The following is an 18,750-nucleotide window of genomic DNA, read 5'->3' as shown; positions in this document are numbered from 1 at the left end:
TAAATCACTGCTTGGCCCATTAGCTCTAGATTCTTATTGGCTAGCACTTGCATATTAATTTAACCCATTTCTATTAATCTGTGTATCGCCACAAGGCTGTGGTTTACCAGGTAAAGTTCTGGCTTCTGTCTCCACTGGGGTTAATGGCTTCTCTTTGACTCTGCCTTCCTTCTCCCAGCATTCAGTTTAGTTTTCCCTGCCTAGCTCTACTCTACCCTATCACAGGCCTAAGACAGTTTCTTTATTAACCAATGGTATTCACAGCATACAGAAGGGAATCCTGCCTCACCTCCTCTTTTGTGTGTAAATAAAAAGGTTTTAACTTTAACATAGTAAAATTACATATAACAAAACAGTTATCAAGCAAGAATTATAGTTACAATATTTATATCTATTTTATCTTTTATCATGACTAAGGAAAACTATATCGATTCTTCAACTCCATCAAAGATTCCAGAAGGATATAATATTACCTAAGTAAACAGGAAGTACACTGTAAGCAACTTCTAAAACTCTAGAATTGACAGAGACATCTCACTGCCTAGACAGTCACCCAAAGTTCTTCTGTATCATTGGGGCATCCAATCTTCAGCCAACAGGCCCAAAGTATCCACCAGACTTTTCCATGTAGCAGGAAATTTCAAAGACAGTTCTGCCTATATTGGCAGCGTGTCAGTCACTTTCTTCTGTATCTTGCAGAATGTCTAGCAGACTCTTTCATGAAGCAGGAACCTCAAAAGATCATCTCACCTTTAGGCAAGTTCAGCAGTCATTTCTCTGTAGGTCCTGCTTGTCCAGTTCATAAAGCATTGCATCAAGCAGCCCAGGCAAGAGCAGTTTCTTGCCCACATGGCTAACAAACTCCATAAGGAGCCTCTTTGATGCCCATCAAATACTTGAAATAGATTGGTGCTACCAGGAGCAGATATGTCTTGTTATTCTTTTGGTCCCTGCCCTAGCCACGCCCACTCCCATAACCTCTGACCCGCCCATCGCCATCTTGAGACCCCCCTCTCTCTTTCTGCTTCCTTGGCGTGTGCACGCGTTTTCGCTGTCTCTCTCCTTTTATCTCTTTTCTCTGTCTTTCTTTCTCCCTCTTCCTTAATAAATACTTATGGCTATTTCCTGTGTTTACGTGTCTGTTACCTGCCGCCACCGTGGGCCAAGGAAGCGTGCCCTCCTGTAGCCGCTTTCTCATGGCAGAAGGCGGGCCCCGCCAACCCACCACGAGAATCATTTTTAAGAATAATATGTCTAATTGTGATGAAAAGTCCTAAGTTCTTAAAACATTTTAAATGCCTTATTGTGAAGGTCTCTGAAAGATTTGAAGAATACCTATCTAACTGAAATATATCTCTATACATCTAGAAAATCTAACTAACATGACTACAAGCTTGACTGTTATAGATGATTATTAACATATTTCTTCATTATATATTACATTTTTAAATGAACTGTACAAACACAATACCTTAATCAAGAGCAAAAATATACAAATATGCATCTGCTCATATCTGTTTCCAAGGTTCCTCTAAGTTAAGTATCTGATCTGCATTTTCCTCCAAAAGATTAATAATCGGCATATAATTTAGATATAGAGTACAGCAATTATTTTGAATATCACAAAATGAAAATAAGATCACATGACCTTTTTTTAATTGCTTAAGTCCCCCCTTTTTGCTTACTTACAATTTTCTAATAAATCTACCTCACGAAATATAATAGCATCATTATTGTTTGGGAGGCACTGGAATTTTTGTGTTGACACTGTTTGTTGAGACAGGGTCCCACTGTGTTGTGCTGACTGGCCTGGAACTCCATACTGACCAGGCTGAGCTCAACCTCACAGAGATCTATCTGCTTCCTCTGACTCCATGTGCTGGGCTTGTCAAAGGAGCACACTGTCCTTCCTGGTTTAGCCTCAGGTTTTAAAATGTAACTTGACAACACAGGTGTCATCTCAGTTAAAAACACAGAAATTATTTATCAAGTTGAGCATTTTTTAAAAATGGTTTACTGGCAACAGATAAGACAGGTTGAAAGGTAAACTAGCAAGGTTATGAAAGTAATATTCACTTGGTCAAATAAAAATAGCATCATCTAAAGCTAAAGCAAGATTAAAATGTACAGAGACTGCTGACTCTTACATTTTGACACTAGAGGTTACAAGCTTAGAAATAAATTTCATCTATATGGTATGTTTTCACGCATTCCAAGGGTTTTCCCCCCAATATGGATAAAGAAACAACTGGACTGAACTATGTCAAAAGCCAAGACATTGAATTAGATATGACAATCTCTGGGTTGGAATGTGGCTCCTACGGTAGAAGGCTTGTCTAGCACATGCAAAGTCCTGGGTCTGATCCCCAGCACAGCATATATCAAGCATGGTTGTGCCTGCCTACAATTCCAGTAATTGGTAGGAAGGGGCAAAGATGAGGGCCATCCTCTTCACTCACTTATCTTTGTAAAAATAAATTTAAGAGATGTTTCCTAACCACCAAAAATTATCAAAAAGGGGAAATTGTACATAATACAGTTAAATTACATGAGCAAAGATGATTATCTGGGAAGCACAAACCTCAATTATAAACTATAATGCTATACTTCAATTTGCTTCCTCTATAAAGAAAACATTTCCTGAATAGTCAAAATCTAGTCACCAGCAGCCAGCACAGAAAGGCGGTTTCAGCTCAGACTAACTGGGTCTCTGGCAGTAACGAACTCAATCGAAAGAATGCCAAAACTAGAACAAACTCATGTGAAAGATTAGGGCAGTCTCCAACAGCATGTACTGGGAATGCACCTCTACACCCTATTTTGTAGTTCATATAATTGATTATAAAATTATATTTTAAATTTGCCCTCTAGCCCAACTATTCAACAATCATTTCTATTTTTAAAACCAGCATTTAGCTTTCATCATTAGCAAAATAAGCAGGGCACATCAAGTTGAAGGAGTGAGAACAAATCTCAACCATGACGAATTTTCCAAAGGACTTGGAGAAAGACAGCATAGAGATTGTTGGATAGATAATGACTTCCACAAAAAAAAATCATTTTTATTCAGGACATTTTAGAGATCACTACTTGAAAACTATGTAGCCTACCTTAACAATTCAAAACAAAACCCAGCTTGTCATAATACATTGGAGGCGATGCCCTTACCTATAAGGTCAGTGGGACCAGTACCCAGGTTCTCCCCTCGAATTGTGACCTTGGTCCAAGGTATTCCTTCATTTGGAGAGATGCCTGTCACAAGCGGAGGCTGCCGGGATCGAGACATTGTGCTTTATGTAGCAAACACGTGATCCAGTTATAGAAGCAACCTGTTAAAAAAAAAAAAAGGAAGAAAGATTGATACCAACTGAGATAACACTAACTATAAACATATAGATGTTTGACAGTTGGTACCAATACATAAAAAGTTTTCATCCACTATAGTTGTGGAGTTTTTATTGGTTAGGTCATTCAGTAAACATTTTCTAAAGATGAAGTTTATGATGGACACCTGTTAGCACTGTGAAAAATATTTCATAGAAACAAAGAGCATTCCAAATGTTTTCAACATGTTGTTACTGAATATAGGCCTACACAACAGAATCTCAAAGGCACACATAATGTCATTCTATTGTTCTACTCTCCAAGTTTTCTAAGAAACATACTCTAGCTGTAATTAAAATACATTTATAAGCTGGGTAGTGGTGGCATATGCCTTTAATTACAGCACTCAGAAGGCAGAGGCAAGTGGATCTCTGTGAGTTAGAGGCCAGGCTGGTCTACAAGAGCTAGTTCCAGGACAAGCTCCAAAGCTACAGAGAAACCCTGTCTTGAAAAAGAAAATATTCAAATAAGTGTAGGAGTTCACTTCATTTTGAATTATTGTGCAGTTTAAATTTTCTATAATGTAGTAGATACATATGCTTACAACTCATAATACAAATGTCCTCATATGAATTACCAATACTTTCTGAGAACCTATGGCATAAATTTATGGGCAGAAACATATTTCCTTACTACTAACGAAGGCAGCATGAATAAAAATGCACATTGGGAAGTCAAGTAGAGGTATGCTCAAATCCTGTACCCCTTCACTCTCAGTGATTATCGGTTAGTTCTCCAATTAAACATCTAATCAATTCCAGCCCTGCTTTTAAAAACCTTTGTACGATACTCTCAGTTCACAAAATACTTAGTGCTGTATTTAAACTTGGCCAGAACTAGACTCCTCTAACACTCCTCCTCCATCTTCAGACACTTCATTCCCATTCAAAAGCAGAACATCAATCATCACTGGAAATGCTGAAGATGCTCTACATCCTACAGCATCAAATAGTTAGCCAAGACTTAATGTCTTATGTAAACATTAACAAACAGATCTATTTCATTAATGGGCAAGTCCACATTCATCCTTATTAACTCGCAAAATTCTCTATCAAAGACTGCTTCAAAAGAAATTTCTTTATGTTTTATCATCAAAAAGTGTTTATATATTAACTTTATATACGTAAGAACATCTCTGTAAATAGAAGTAACAAGCAGAAAACCGGCAAAATCAACTGTACTATAATGTGGGATTCCCCTCTGTATGCTGTGAATACCATTGGTTAATGAAGATGCTGTTTTGGGCAGGCACAGGATGGAATGGAGGTAGGCGGAGAAAACTAAACTGAATGCTGGGAAAAGAAGGCGGAGTCAGAGAGATGCTGTATAACCACCAGAGGGGAAAGACTCGAGCTGCCAACCAGAACCTTGCTGGTAGATCACAACCCTCATGGTAAAATATAAAATAATGGAAATGGGTTAATTCAAGATATAAGAGCTAGCCAATAAGAAGCTAGAGCTAAAAGGCCAAGCAGTGATTTAATTAAAACAGTTCCTGTGTGGTTAATTTGAGTCTGGGCAGCCAGGAACTAAAGACCAGCCCTTCTACTACAGTACTAAATCAATTCAGAACTAATAACTGAGCTTAACTATTAGAATTAGCATCTATATATAAAAATCAGTTGTTTAGAGCTAGAGAAATGGCGCAGCAGTTAAGTGCATACTTCTCTTGCAAGGGACCCAAGTTCGATTCTAAGAACCACCCTGAACAGCTCACAACCAGTTCTAGGATAAATTGATGCCTCTAACATCTGTGGGCACATGTACTCACGTGCACATACATATACATAATTAAAAACAATACAAATGAACCTTTAAAATTAAGCTATTTAAAATATTCTAGGAGGAAATAATTGGAAAATAAAAATTTTCAAATTCTATCAACAAGCTACAGAAATATTTCAATTGAATTGTGTTCGCAGCCGTCACTGGGCCGCTCTCTAACATCAGCAGCGCCTCTCGCTTGTCGAGCTCCAGCCAAAGGAGAAGGGGGTTAAGTCAGGAGGTGCTCATACCGTGGCTCATACAAAGCTGACTGCCCGTAAATCCACCAGTGGTAAAGCACCCAGGAAACAACTGGCTACAAAAGCGGCTCCCAATAGTGCGCCCTCTACTGGAGGGGTGAAGAAACCTCATCGTTATAAGGCCTACTACTGTGGCACTCCAGGAAATCAGACACTATCAGTATTCCACTGAAATTCTCATTTGTAAACTCCCCTTCCAGGGTCTGGTGCAACAAATTGCTCAGGACTTCAAAACAGATCTGCACTTCCTGAGCGCAGCTATTGGTGCTTTGCAGGAGGCAAGTGAGGCCTATCTGGTTGGCCTTTTTGAAAATACCAACCTGTGTGCTACCCATGCCAAATGTGTAACAATTACGCCAAAGGATATCCAGCTAGCACGGCGCATACGCGGAGAACGTGCTTAAGAGTCCACTATGAGGGGAAACATTTCATTCTCAAAAAAATGTTTTCCTCCTCTTCCTGTTATCAGCACTTCTGAATGTTAGATGTTTTTTCCATGGGGTCAAAAGGCTCCTAAGTATATGACTGAGAGTGGAAAAATCGGGGACAGAAATCAGGAATTGGCAGTTTTTCCATTTTCATTTGCGTGTGAATTTTTTATATAAATGCAGATGTAAAGCACCAATGCAAGCAGAATGTTCCAGTGAACACATTTCAACAGTTCAACTTCGTAACAACTATAAAGAAACCTGTTAACATTTTCTGGACAAGGCCAGCATTTGGATTTTTTTAAAAAATAAGTCAATTTCTTATTGAGGGCAAAAAAAAAAGTAGTTCAGTGGGAATGCTTGCCTAACATGCATAGAGACCTGGGTTAGATCCACAACAGTACATAAACTGAGGGCGGTAGCCTTTGCCCGTAGTCCAGGACTTGAGACACAGGCAAAATGATCAGAAGTTCAAGGTCATCCTTGGCTACATAGTGACTTCGAAGACAGCCTAGTAAGAATAAGCATTTGTGTCAAAAAAATTTTTTTAATTGAAATTACTATTATGAGCAATGAAACATATAAGAACTCTTTAAAAAAAAACTACAGAGATAAGTGAAGATCTGCATCACAATTCATGGACCAGAAGGTTTTTTAAAACTGACTTTTTTTTAACTTCACTAAGTTTCCTGGTGGTGGGCGGGGGGAAATATTCCATAATAAATATATGTAAATAAGTAGCTTATACAAAAAAATTTGTGCAACTTAATAGCAAAATATTTTTTAAATAAGCCAAACATTAGAAGATACTTCACAGAAGATAAATAAACTCAGTTTAGGGATAAGAGAGCACACATTTGTAATCCCAGGAGTTCAAAAGTAGTCTGGGCTATACAATGAGACCCTATTTCAAAACAAGTTTTATACAAATAAATTCATATGTACGCATATATGTATACACAAATCTACAATGCATAAGCTATATAAATAAACATATACCTGAGGCATACAATTGATAGAAGCACTTGCCATAGTATTGCAAGCTGAAATCACCTGAGGAATGGAATCTTCAGAAAAGCCATCTGCTCTCAATCTCCTTGTGTGCAACAAACTATTAAAATTCTTTCCAGAAAGATGGCCCTTACATATAAAAGAAGACATATATACCTCCAGGGACACAATATTAGGCCCAATAAAACAAAGGTTTCTCTTGAGTGTCCTGGTACTCCTTGCCTGCTTTTAAAACCACACATGGAGCCGGGCGGTGGTGGCGCACGCCTTTAATCCCAGCACTCGGGAGGCAGAGGCAGGCGGATCTCTGTGAGTTCGAGACCAGCGTGGTCTACAGAGCTAGTTCCAGGACAGGCTCCAAAGCCACAGAGAAACCCTGTCTCGAAAAACCAANAAAAAACCCACACATGGGGTGGGGTGGGGGTGGGGGACCAAAACCAATAGCAATAGGTTGCCTATGTTTTTAAAAACAACTCTGTTGGGGAATTTTATTTTCAGGTGTGTGAGATTTGTTTGCACTGCATTTAACTCTGTGAAGCTGTGATTCTTTGCCTGTCTAAAACACCTGATGGTCTAATAAAGCACTGAACGGCCAATAGCAAGGCAGGAGCAAGGGTAGGTGGGGCTGGCAGGCAGAGAGTATAGATAGGAGAAATTTAGGGGTGGGGGAAGAGGAGCAAGAAAACAAGGAGAGGAGGACATCAGGGGCCAGCCACACAGCTACACAGAGAAAGAACTAAAAAAAGGTATACAGAAATAGAGAAAGATAAAAGCCCAGGGGAGAAAAGAAGTCAGGATAATTTAAGTTAAGGAAAGATGGAAAGAAACAAGCCAAGCTGAGGCCGCGAGTTTATAGCTAAGAATAAATCTCCGTGTGTGATTTATTTGGTAGCTGGGTAGCAGGCCCTAAAAAACCATAAGAGTAAAACACACACAACACAACTCTATTCTAGTAATGAAATCAGTGAACAGATAAACAGAATGATTACTGTGGAAAGTCCTTTACTAGCCTATGACCATTAATACATCATTACAAAGACAAACCACTCAGGGAACATTAAAACAAGTAAGTACATGATTTGAAAAAAAAATGGATATTCACATATCACATAGTATTTAAACATCTCCCTATAAATGAACTTCAAAGGAAAATAGGCATAGTGCCCAAGTCAAATTAATAAGAATATTAGATAAACCTATAATGAAAAGCAATTTTATAAAAGAACTGACTGCAAGGTACACTCAGAAAGTGCCAGGTTAAAGAAAAAAAGACTGAGTATCCTCTGCTGGGGGCTCCACTTACACCAACACTAGAGCTAAATATCCATTCCATCTAGTCATGACTATTGGATGGGATCCCAGAATAGAACATTTCCTATCAACTACATCATCGGAAGGATTGTCACCCACTGTATTTGAATTGGGGATTAGGCAGTATGGTATCACTGGTAAACTTTCCAAAGTAGATAATGGTCCTGCGACAATATGAACCCATGTGCTTAGTGACTCTGTTGAAATATTTACAAAGTGGTGCAACTGATATAACTACACTATGCAATATAAACCCTATGCTTAGTAACTGCATACTAAAGTCTGTAGGACGTAATGTAGTTGACAATATGAGCCCTGTACTTAGTGGCTACACACTAAAGTATTTAGGAAGTGTTGTTCTTTATTTTCAAATGGCATCAGACAGAACAAACAATTCAATGGAAAGGATAAAGAAAATGGGCCAAAAAGAAAGTATTTGATGATGTGGCTAAGGGTTAGGCAAGAATTGTTACTTTTAATATTCTTGCTTTTTTTTTTAATTTTGAAGTATTATTTTAAATTAAAACACAAACACAACAGGCTAACATCCTATTTAGCTCATATTAATTAAAAAATCTCACAATAAATATATTTATACCGATCACTGACAAAGTGCACAAACAAGCAACCAATAAATTGATTTAAATAATAGTGATAATCAATAGGCTACAAATAAATAGTTAATTTTACATAAAATAGCATTTTTCAAATAATTATTCTTTTAAAGGGATAACTACTGCTGACTATTCATCTAAAAGAACATATGAGTTTTTCAAATACTTAAGTATATGCTTGGAAACTACAGTGTGAAATTTGGCCTGGTAATGTATTAATAAAAATTTAAGGACCTACAAAGACATATATTTGGGGAGTGGGAGTTCTAACAACTGTTTTAACAAATAACAATAATATCCCAAAGATACTATAACACTTAATGCATTGAAAATAGACAAGAAAAGATTGAATAATTAACTTGTCTCATGGATTAACATCCACAAACCAGTTCTTGACAAAGGAAAACCCTTCCTTTAATTGACATGGAAAATTGGGTTCTTTGGGTGATTTGATTATCTTACTGACACACTTGAAATTATAGCCCAAATTGGGTAAGCATGTGACTTTTTTTGGACTATTTTCAGAATCTGGTGTAGTTCACCTAAAGAACCAAATTTCTAAGTACAAATACTCTGCTCTCTTTGTTGCCAGAAGAACAGTAGCATGACAATTTAATGAAAGTAGGTAACTACCATTGATATTACAGGGGAAAGATAACTAACAGGAATGTTACTGTCGGTAATTCTTGACAATGGTGACTCGGGCTAGCAGAAGGGATGTACTTGTATTCACAAAGAAAGAAAACATTTTATTAATCCAATGAATGCCAAGTCCTTCATCTGAACAAACTGCCCCAGTAATACGCAATGAATTTTAGCTACTTCTGCACCATGACTGTCACCTGCTGCCCAAGATTCCCTACCATGAAGGATTCTCACCACTCTAGAAGCAGCAAGCCAAAAAAAAAACCTTCTTCTATAAGTTGCCTTGGTGTTGGAGCTGTTCAAAAGAAATCACCATGTTATAGTGCAGACTCACAAAGACACAACCTGGAGATCTGAAGTTTTCGAAAATGGTTTGAACACATAATCCTCAAATTTTTTAAATAGTCACCAAACAATCCCCCACATCTGACTCAGAAGTGAGAAAGTAAACTGCTTCAGAGTTTAAAGTCTCCAAAAACGGTTAGTCACCAAAAATGTTAAGACTAAACAATTGTTTATCTCCCTGAATCAAGAGATTTTAAGACAATTTTCAACTGATTTGTGTAATCCTCTCCATAAGACAGGTGGAATTTAGAAATAAGCAAAACTCTAATTATTACATCATCAAAACTAATATGAAATTATTCATTACTGATTAAAATACAGTCATGAGGATACACCCCAAAACAGTTAATCTACCTATTATCAAACTAAAATTTAATATGCAATAATGAGCCTACTCTCAATGAGACTGTTCGTCACTGCACTAACACTTTATAATATCTTCTATTCCTCAGGTAATGAAATACCCATTTTATTTTCTGGGGCAATGGTTCAGCAGTTAAGAGAACTTGCTCTTCCCGAGGATACAGATTCCCACAACCCACATCAGCTTACAACAGTATGTAACTCCAATTCTCAGAGATTCAGTTCCCTCTTCTGGCTTACATGGGCACCAAGCACACACATGCATGCAAGCAAAGCACTCATACACATATAATTAAATAATTACTATTCTCTAAGTTGAAATAAAATGGAACACAATGGGCAAAAGGAAAAATAAAAATGGAAGCTTTGTTTACTCAAAAGTTTTCCCATAAGCAAATCTTGATTCAAGACGAGCAGGGAGTTCCAAGAATTCTTGAGTGGACTTTTCAGTGACCTAGTTGCTTTTGAGTCATGCATGATCCTACAACCCCAAATATTCTCATAGGTTTTCTAAGCTATACTTGGATTCAATCTCCTTAAGTTTTTAGATGTCCTCCCTATCTGCAGTAAACATACATTTGTTCGTGTCCCCAAGAAAAGTCACACAACAGTCCCTTAAGTAAATATATGAAAATTAATAGCCAACTCAATCTTTATATATGATAAATCCAAAGTCTAAAGTTATAGGTGTCAACTCTTTGCAACAGAAAGTTTGTAAGTAACCTCAGACTTTCCACAACACCAAAAGAAGGTGGATACTGATTTACAGTAGTACAGTATGGACCACAGCTAATGTTATGTGGCCAGACGGCATCTTCACATTTACCTCCATTGTGAATGGCACCATGTTTAGTCTGCATGCTTAAGCACTGATAAATGTTAACTTAGCAAATATATACAATCTACATATATGTATGGATTTTGTTCATTTTAAAGAATTTTATGCTGCAGGGATCCTCTGGATTAAAAAAAATTACAAATATCCATACACAAAAAAATAATCTGCCAATCAGTGGACCAAAGCAATTCGAATCCATGCTATTAGAAAGTCAGATGTATAATGTTCAAGCATAGGCACAAACCTGAAGATCTTGGAATCTTCTCAAAATGTTTCCCAAAATTGGAACCCAGACAAAACAATTTTAATAATATGCTAATAAATATGTACACACAAGTACAAAATCCATCTTATACTTTTCAAAGAAACTGAGCTTGTTAAGTTAAAAGTCTCTCAAAATAATATATGTTTAAGAGGAGATAATTCTCATTCTTCACAATAGTATTTCATAATAAAGTAACACAATTGTTTCATGATTCAGCTATTTTTTATTGCGATCCTTTTTTGCAAAACAACAAAGTTGAATATAATTTAACTGTCAAAGCCAAAAAGCAGACAAACGAACTATTCAATTTTTTCTCCATTGTTTCCTAACATTTTACAGAAGGAGCACTCAACAAAGCAAACACCCTACATAATCCACCGGGAGCAGGCTTTTCATTCAAGTAACTCAGTTTCAGTTCTGGAAAGATCCTGAATTAAGATTTCTTTGAAAAAGAAAAGCAGGACTGCTTGACTATTTATGAAGCAGGGATAAAATACTGAAGAGAGACACCATCGTGAACCAAAACAAGATGAAGCAGAGTATTGCTCAAAATATTACATAGAGCCACCGTGGGGTTTATCTGCTGTCCTTCAAAAAATAGTAGCAGCTTCCTATTGTCCACCCTCACTTGCACCATGTTCTCTGGGTCTTCACCTTGAGTCGCACCCGTAACAGCCTTTGGAGGATTTCCAAGATTTTTAAAATAGCTTTTAATTGTCACTACATCAGTTTCTACGCTCAAGTTCATTTTGCCATTTAGGTTTGCTTCCACCAGCACACGATCGCCCACGTTTGCCATCCTCTCCACCATGTTCTTCAGGGTCTTCAAAGATGGCAGATAAACACTCACATCAGAGGCCCAAACTCGGGGCTCGGTGCACTCTTTCCACCACCTTCTAGGAAGCACCTTCACAGGCAAATCGTGGACCATGGCGCGGGTGTGGCCAGGACACGACGGCAGCTCCACCACCACAGTGAGGCAGGGACGAAGCTTGTTGGTGAGCTGGAGCTTCAGGGATGAAGCACTGCCCGCATTCTTTACGGCTCTGGCCAGATGCTCAGACATCAGCTCTAGATAGATCTCATTGAACTCCTCCGAAACACCCTCCATGCAGAAGTGGTGGAAGACGCCCCGCTTCACCTCACCCCACAGCCGGGCCTCACCAGGAAGGCCTGTGGGGCAGAAGCACAGCCTGTCCGGACACACGCGGAGCACACAGACCTTCGCCAGCTTTGTGACGGTGCCGCTGACCTGGATAAAGAGTTCTAGAACACTCTTGCTGGTGATCCTGGCCCGAAACCTCATGGCGCCCGGCTGGTAGGCGGAGTACTGTTTAGAGAAAGCTGACAGAGAAGCCAGCTGGTTCACCTTTCCGGCCCGGGTGCAGCCCGCATACCCTTCCGGTTTTACCCTTCTGGCCCGGGGCGCAGCTGGCTCACCTACCCAGCCTGGGGTGCGCCCTGCCTCCGCTCCCTCCAGCCCCTGCACTGACTACACTTGGGTTCCACCTGCGTGCAGGCCCACTTCCATCTGAGGCCACTTAGGGCAAATGCTATGGGAAGATGGCCTCTGGGCCCATCCTCACCTCCCGACCTCCACCTGCCTGCCCTATTTGAATGCTTCACTGCTTCCGGTCATCTCATAAGAAGGACACTCTACAGTGTGACCATAATTTAAAGCATCATTGAGATAACCAGCCCTTTTAAAAACATTTTGGTACATGCATATACCAAATATATATAGTCTTGTTCAATCTGGACATTACTTGCAAATGTCACTACATGTCATACAAAGTAAATTAGACTAGACATGCACTTTACAACCTGATATTTGCACCTAAATTACATATATAATGGACATCATTCCATACCACTAGACAAAAACAAGTCTATATCATTTTTTGTGACTGCTTGATTTTCCATTATACTGATAAAGTAATTATTCCACAAGAGGAACTCACACGATCCAATTTTGCCCTATTATTAGACTAACAATGAATAGTTGTTACACAATATTGTCAATATTTACTTGCTTAAATTTAAAGGGGAGCTCCTGGTCATACCATGTACACATAAACCTCTTCTATGTTACCAAACTGTCGTAGAGAAAATTCTATCAACATGACTTCCCACCAGCACCATTACCTAACAATCTATTTTGTATGTAGCAATGCGATGGGAAGAATAACTTAGGTTCAACTTGCACGGTATGTATGTCAATTTTACTTTCATGGCTTTTTCTGGAGTTTGTTGCTTGATTTTTAAGATCTCTGGAAAGGTCTGGCTGGTGACACATGCCAATAATTCTAACACTGGGAGCCAGAGGCAGGGAGGATCATAGGTTTAAGAAAAGCTAGGATTACATTCCAAGGCCAGTCTAAGCTGCATAGTGAGATTTTTATCTCAAATAAATAAATGAATAACAAAAGAATAAAATCTCTGGCAAGAACATTAGCCCTCTGTCCCTGTAAACCCTGCCCAGATTAATCCTTGGCTTTCTTTCATATTGCTTATGGTGCTCTTTATACTTAAAAAAATAGGTATTTATATGTGAAATGTATTTGTCTTTTTTTTCTCTTGTTCCTAGAGTCCTGAACATGTGAAATATGGAGTACGCAGCTCAAATTTCTATATTCATTCTATTACAGAGATGTTTGTTTAGCCCTACTGTTTTCAACGAGGCAGGGATTCCACAGTGATGCAAGCTCTCTAAGGTCTCTTAGAGCCCATGGTCTCATGACTGGTTACTCCTTGATCTCACTTCTGGCCCCAAATGAGCCCTGAATCTCATCCCAATCTTAGCCCATGGACAGCAGTCTTGGATAGATTATAGCAACCAGTGGCTCTATGTAAGCTTTCAGTTCCTCTTTATCTTATCTTTCTGTTCTACTACTGCAAAGAGACTAAGTCCAAGGCAGCTCCTTCCAAAGGAAACATTTAACTGGGGGCTTGTTAACAATTTAAGAGTGGAAAGCAGACAGTTGAGAGCTTTATATAGCCTTGATCCACAGGCAGCAAGGATGGACAGACAGACAGGACGAACGGAACTGGGCCTGGCATGGGCTTTTCAAACCTCAAAACCTGCCAGCAATAACACACCTCCTAATCCTCCCAAACAGTTCATCAAGTAAAAACTAAGAACACATATATATGAGCCTATACGAGTGCGGGGGAGGGGGGCATTCTCATTTAAACCATCACACGCTTCATAGCCTCCATTTGTCCATCAGTACCCTCAGGATTCCCTCTAACACGCTCATCTTTCTGATGATCAGATTATTAAAGACTAGATATTTCAAGTTTTCATATATCACAGATACAGGGGACTGTATTATAATCCTCTGTCTGCTCCTGCATTTACACTATGTTCTATCCATCAAAAGTCAGGGATGCAGTGATTTTCATATAGAGGATGACTGCAACACTTGCTGTATCTACCACGGGACCCTTGTACTTTTGGTCCCAGAAGAAGGGGACCACAGTATATGGTACCTAGCCTGCTTCTAGAACTGAACACATTGCAGGTGCCAAAGTCCATGAGACGTTCAGGTCAGCATCTACTGTAGCTTGGACATAGAGTGACCCACAAAAGCTACTGTGTTAAATGTTTGCTATCCAGGGTGGTGCTACTGGGGGCTGCAGAGGACCTTTAGAAGGTGGGGCCTAGCCCTCAGGCCACTGGGACACACATTCAAAGAGACTACGGGATCCTCGCCTCTGTTCTGTTTCTTCCTGCTCCCTGGAACATGAGAGAACTGGTGTTGCTCCTCCACGCATGCCTGCCATGCCGTGCTGCCTGGCCCCAAACCTTAGAATATGACCAAAAATAAACCTTTTCTCTTTATAATTGTATCAGGTATATCATCATAGTGACAGGAAGCCAACCAACACAGATGAAAGAGCAGGTTACTGGTATGGAAAAGAATTTTGGAATGGGACGTAATTTTAGGATGGGACGGAACAAAACGATGAACTAGATGGGATGACAGAGAATGCTGAGATAAAATGTGATACAGGGATAGAATGGATGAAATGCTGGATGGGATGGGATGGAACAGGAAGGTGTAGGATACAATGTTCATTTACAACACTTATTTGTTAATATGTCAGGTATTGTTTCCATTAGAGCCTTTGACATGTAATTGGAGTTGTAAGCTATTAATTCTCATATCTATGTTATACCTAAGCATGTTTGTAATGTTTGTTTTTCTCCAAATTGTCGCCCATGGTATGCTGATTAACCCAGTGCTAGGTAACCATGGAGCAGGGTCTGCTGTGCTAACAATGGCGAACCTCTATATCCACCGGTTTGTCTCTGCATGTAGGGCAGCAGTCTGCCTTGTGATAAATATAGGATTTAAGTCAGGGACTTTCTTTTTTAAAAAAGAAAAAAACTAAAGTATTTTTCTTACCAGAGGAACAAAAGGGAGTAATCTCTAAGTTTCTTGCATTCCAGACTAGAAACTACAAAGTATTTTTATAAAACTTATATTACTAAACTTCAAAAATAATCTTTATAATAACTCCAAGCTTTAGTATATAAGGGGAACCTAAAATTTAAATTATTTTAATGGAATATGAGTGTATTGAATTAAAGGTAAAAACCAGAAGTGTGCACTATGCTTTAAAATTTATATTTATGAAAGATTAATAGAAAGAAATATCATAACATTGTATTTTGAACTGTATGTATTTTTATTAGTAATTTTCCTTTTAAAACTGTATTATCAAAATATTTGACCAATGTAGCAAGTAAGCCATAAACTGCAGCAGTATATTGTAATATTTTCAGCTACTGGAAAATTAAAGATGAGATGTCGTGGTTCAAATGAGAACGGCCTCCACAGACTCATATATTTGAATGCTTGGTCCCCAGTTGGTGGAACTGTTTTGGTGCCACTCAGGGATAGGTTTTGTGGTTTCAAAAGCCCACAACCATCCCTAGTTATTTACTGTGTGCTCTCCCTCCTCCCCACACTCTGTCTCACTGTTGTGTCTCGGGATGTGAGCTCTCAATGACTGCGCCAGCACCATGCCTGCCTGCTCACATGCTCCCTGCCCATGATAGTCATGACTCACCCTCTAAATTGTAAGCACCAACAAACTCTTTCTTCTAAAAGTTGCCTTGGTAATGGTGTCTCTTAAGAACAACTGAAAAACAAACAAAACATGAGGGCTGGAAGACGGGTAGGCTGAGCAGAAGGACCTGATCCAGATCCTCAGAATCCTTATAAAAGCAGGGCATAATGGTACAATATGTACTTGTAATGTCATCCCTGAGCTCAAAGCTGTCTCAAAAAGTAAAGAAAGATGCATGATGTCGATCCCAGGCATCTACACACGTACACATGCATGCACGTATGCACACACACACAAAATAAAAACTCTTTTACTCTCTATAAGTAGAAGAGATTTCTAAGGACCACAAAACCCTCAGGATAAGGAGGGACAGAAACTTTCTAATAGTTTTTGAAATTGTTTACAAGCATTGAGCATGATATGGCAAGGTTTTACTTTATTTTACTTACTAGAGGCCAATGATAATGAGGATTTTTGAAAATATGTTTGTAAAATACAGCATAATATAGCAGGGTTTCACTTACTAGAGGTCACAAATAATGAGACATTTCCTGTAAAAGAAATTTCTAAGTAAGAGGGTTTATACTTTAAAAATATATCTGTAATTTTCAAGTATGTTGGCCAAGATGTTTCTACCCTGCATTTGCCTTTCCAGTATCACATGAGACAAAACTCACCTCTAATAAATTCTGAGCTGGAAATGTGGCTCAGTGGTAGAGCATTTGCCTACCATAGGAAAAGCTCTGGTTTTAATCCCCAGCACAGCAAGAAATAAAAAAATCATCACAGAAGTTGCCACACTTTTTTCTGTTGCCGTGAACACTAATTACTGTTCTGGGCATGTTCCTAGATTACTGCTTCAGACTGCAGTGTTTAATAACCTTGCTTCTTTATAGTCTTACTTGATGTCAAACTCTTACTGATTATTAAAACCAGGGTACCAGCCAGCCTCCGCCAAGTCTCTCAACTTCTGCACTGTTCCTGCCTGACGGTCATTCTCCCGAGCTCTCCTACTGTCTAAACCCTGCTAAATCTGCCCTGGAAGCCTTCTCCAGGATGGCAGCTCTGATGATGCTCATGGTGTTCCAACAGCACTCAAGCCTTGCTCAGGTCAGGAAGTACCAGAGTATCTGGTGCTTCTCATCCGAGACTGGAGTTCTCCACTGCAGCAATAATCCAAGTTTGGAAAAAAACAATCTTTGTGGTAAAGGCTGCTCTGTGTATGGCAAGACACTGAACAGCATAGTTGGTCTCTATGCACTACACCAGTAGCTCAGCTGCACGAACTGCGTAAGAGTGGAGAAAATAAGCTGAACACAAAAGCAGGCAGCGTGTTCACATCCATTTCTCTCTGATTCTGGCTATCAGTGTAATGCAACTAAATGCCTTGAGTCCCTGCTACCTGGACTTCTCCACAACAATGGACATATCAGGAATGGTGAGCTAAAATGAGCCTCTCTCCTCTAAGTTGCTTTCTATCAGGGTATTTTATCACAACAACAGAAATGACAGTAAGACACAACTGAAGACCAAGCACTCAGACACAAACCTGTAGGTAAAACTGGAGATTCACAACACAGCAGTGTCCCTCAAATTCACGACCTTATGCTAACATCATGGCCTTTCTGAAATTATGTCTTATGTTTCCTTTGAAGGAACCTAACCCCTGCGTCCTATGGGCCCAGACTCCCTAGGCTCCGTCTCTAGTACCTTCAGATCCTGTCTAAAAAGGAACAAGCAGACAATGGGGCTACACTGTGGCTGTGATGGTGTCTATTCTGTATCAGTTTTAGCCACTAGGCTCCAGACAGGTCAACATGATGGCAAACAATGACCAAAAATATTGCTTGTGACTTACATAATTAAACATGAAACTGAATATGTCCTATGATCCAAAAAGGGCAAAATAAGAAATAGCAGAATCTATTCTTAATTAAGCTTTATATTGCTATTCCAGGGCCAAAGAGAACTAATAAATGCAAAACAAGAAATTAAGCAAAAAATGTTAAATCAGTCACAATTCACACGCAATAGTTACAGGGAAATCAAGGTTCACACTTTAAGTTCTTAGTCTCATTAATGAAAGAATTTAGAAACAGACTTGGAAGAAAGCCCAAGGCGAATTTTATTAAGAGTCTGAAAGATAAGACAACAGGTCCAACTAGCCGAAAATCTCAGCAGTTGCCAGCAGCAGGAGGATGGAGAAGAGCAAGCAGCTATGGCAGAGGGGAGTGGAGCTTCTGAGAAAAGCATGAGAAAGCAGAGTGTGCAGGAAGTGCCCAGGCCTTGGCAAATACACAAAAGGAAACAGAACTATCCCAAAGAAGAAAAATTTAAAAGTAACACTTTTCTGAGCAACCAAAAAAAAAAAAAAAAAAAAAAAGCCAACAGGCATCCATCCATTAGATGCTGGGAGCTCTGCAAATGACTGCAACAGAGGAAA

General features: G+C 39.1%; 2 protein-coding genes across 2 annotated transcripts in view; both read right to left on the bottom strand.

The window, feature by feature from the left end:
* Exoc2 (exocyst complex component 2) overlaps positions 1–18,750 on the bottom strand; it is a 153,571-nt gene that overhangs the window by 120,790 nt on the left and 14,031 nt on the right. Inside the window, exon 2 of the mRNA XM_050142277.1 lies at positions 3,169–3,329. Coding sequence (XP_049998234.1) covers positions 3,169–3,286 — 118 coding nt within the window. The 5' untranslated portion in view covers positions 3,287–3,329. The remainder of the gene's footprint in view (positions 1–3,168; positions 3,330–18,750) is intronic.
* Positions 11,704–13,493, bottom strand: Hus1b (HUS1 checkpoint clamp component B). The gene has a single exon (XM_050142278.1). The coding sequence runs from the start codon at positions 12,532–12,534 to the stop codon at positions 11,704–11,706; it is 831 nt and encodes a 276-aa protein (XP_049998235.1). The 5' UTR covers positions 12,535–13,493.

This window comes from Alexandromys fortis, unplaced genomic scaffold (assembly GCF_014885135.2).
Source record: "Alexandromys fortis isolate MF-2015 unplaced genomic scaffold, M_Fortis_MF-2015_v1.1 scaffold_5, whole genome shotgun sequence".
Lineage (NCBI taxonomy): Eukaryota > Metazoa > Chordata > Mammalia > Rodentia > Cricetidae > Alexandromys > Alexandromys fortis.
This window is presented reverse-complemented; position numbering and strand designations above follow the sequence as displayed.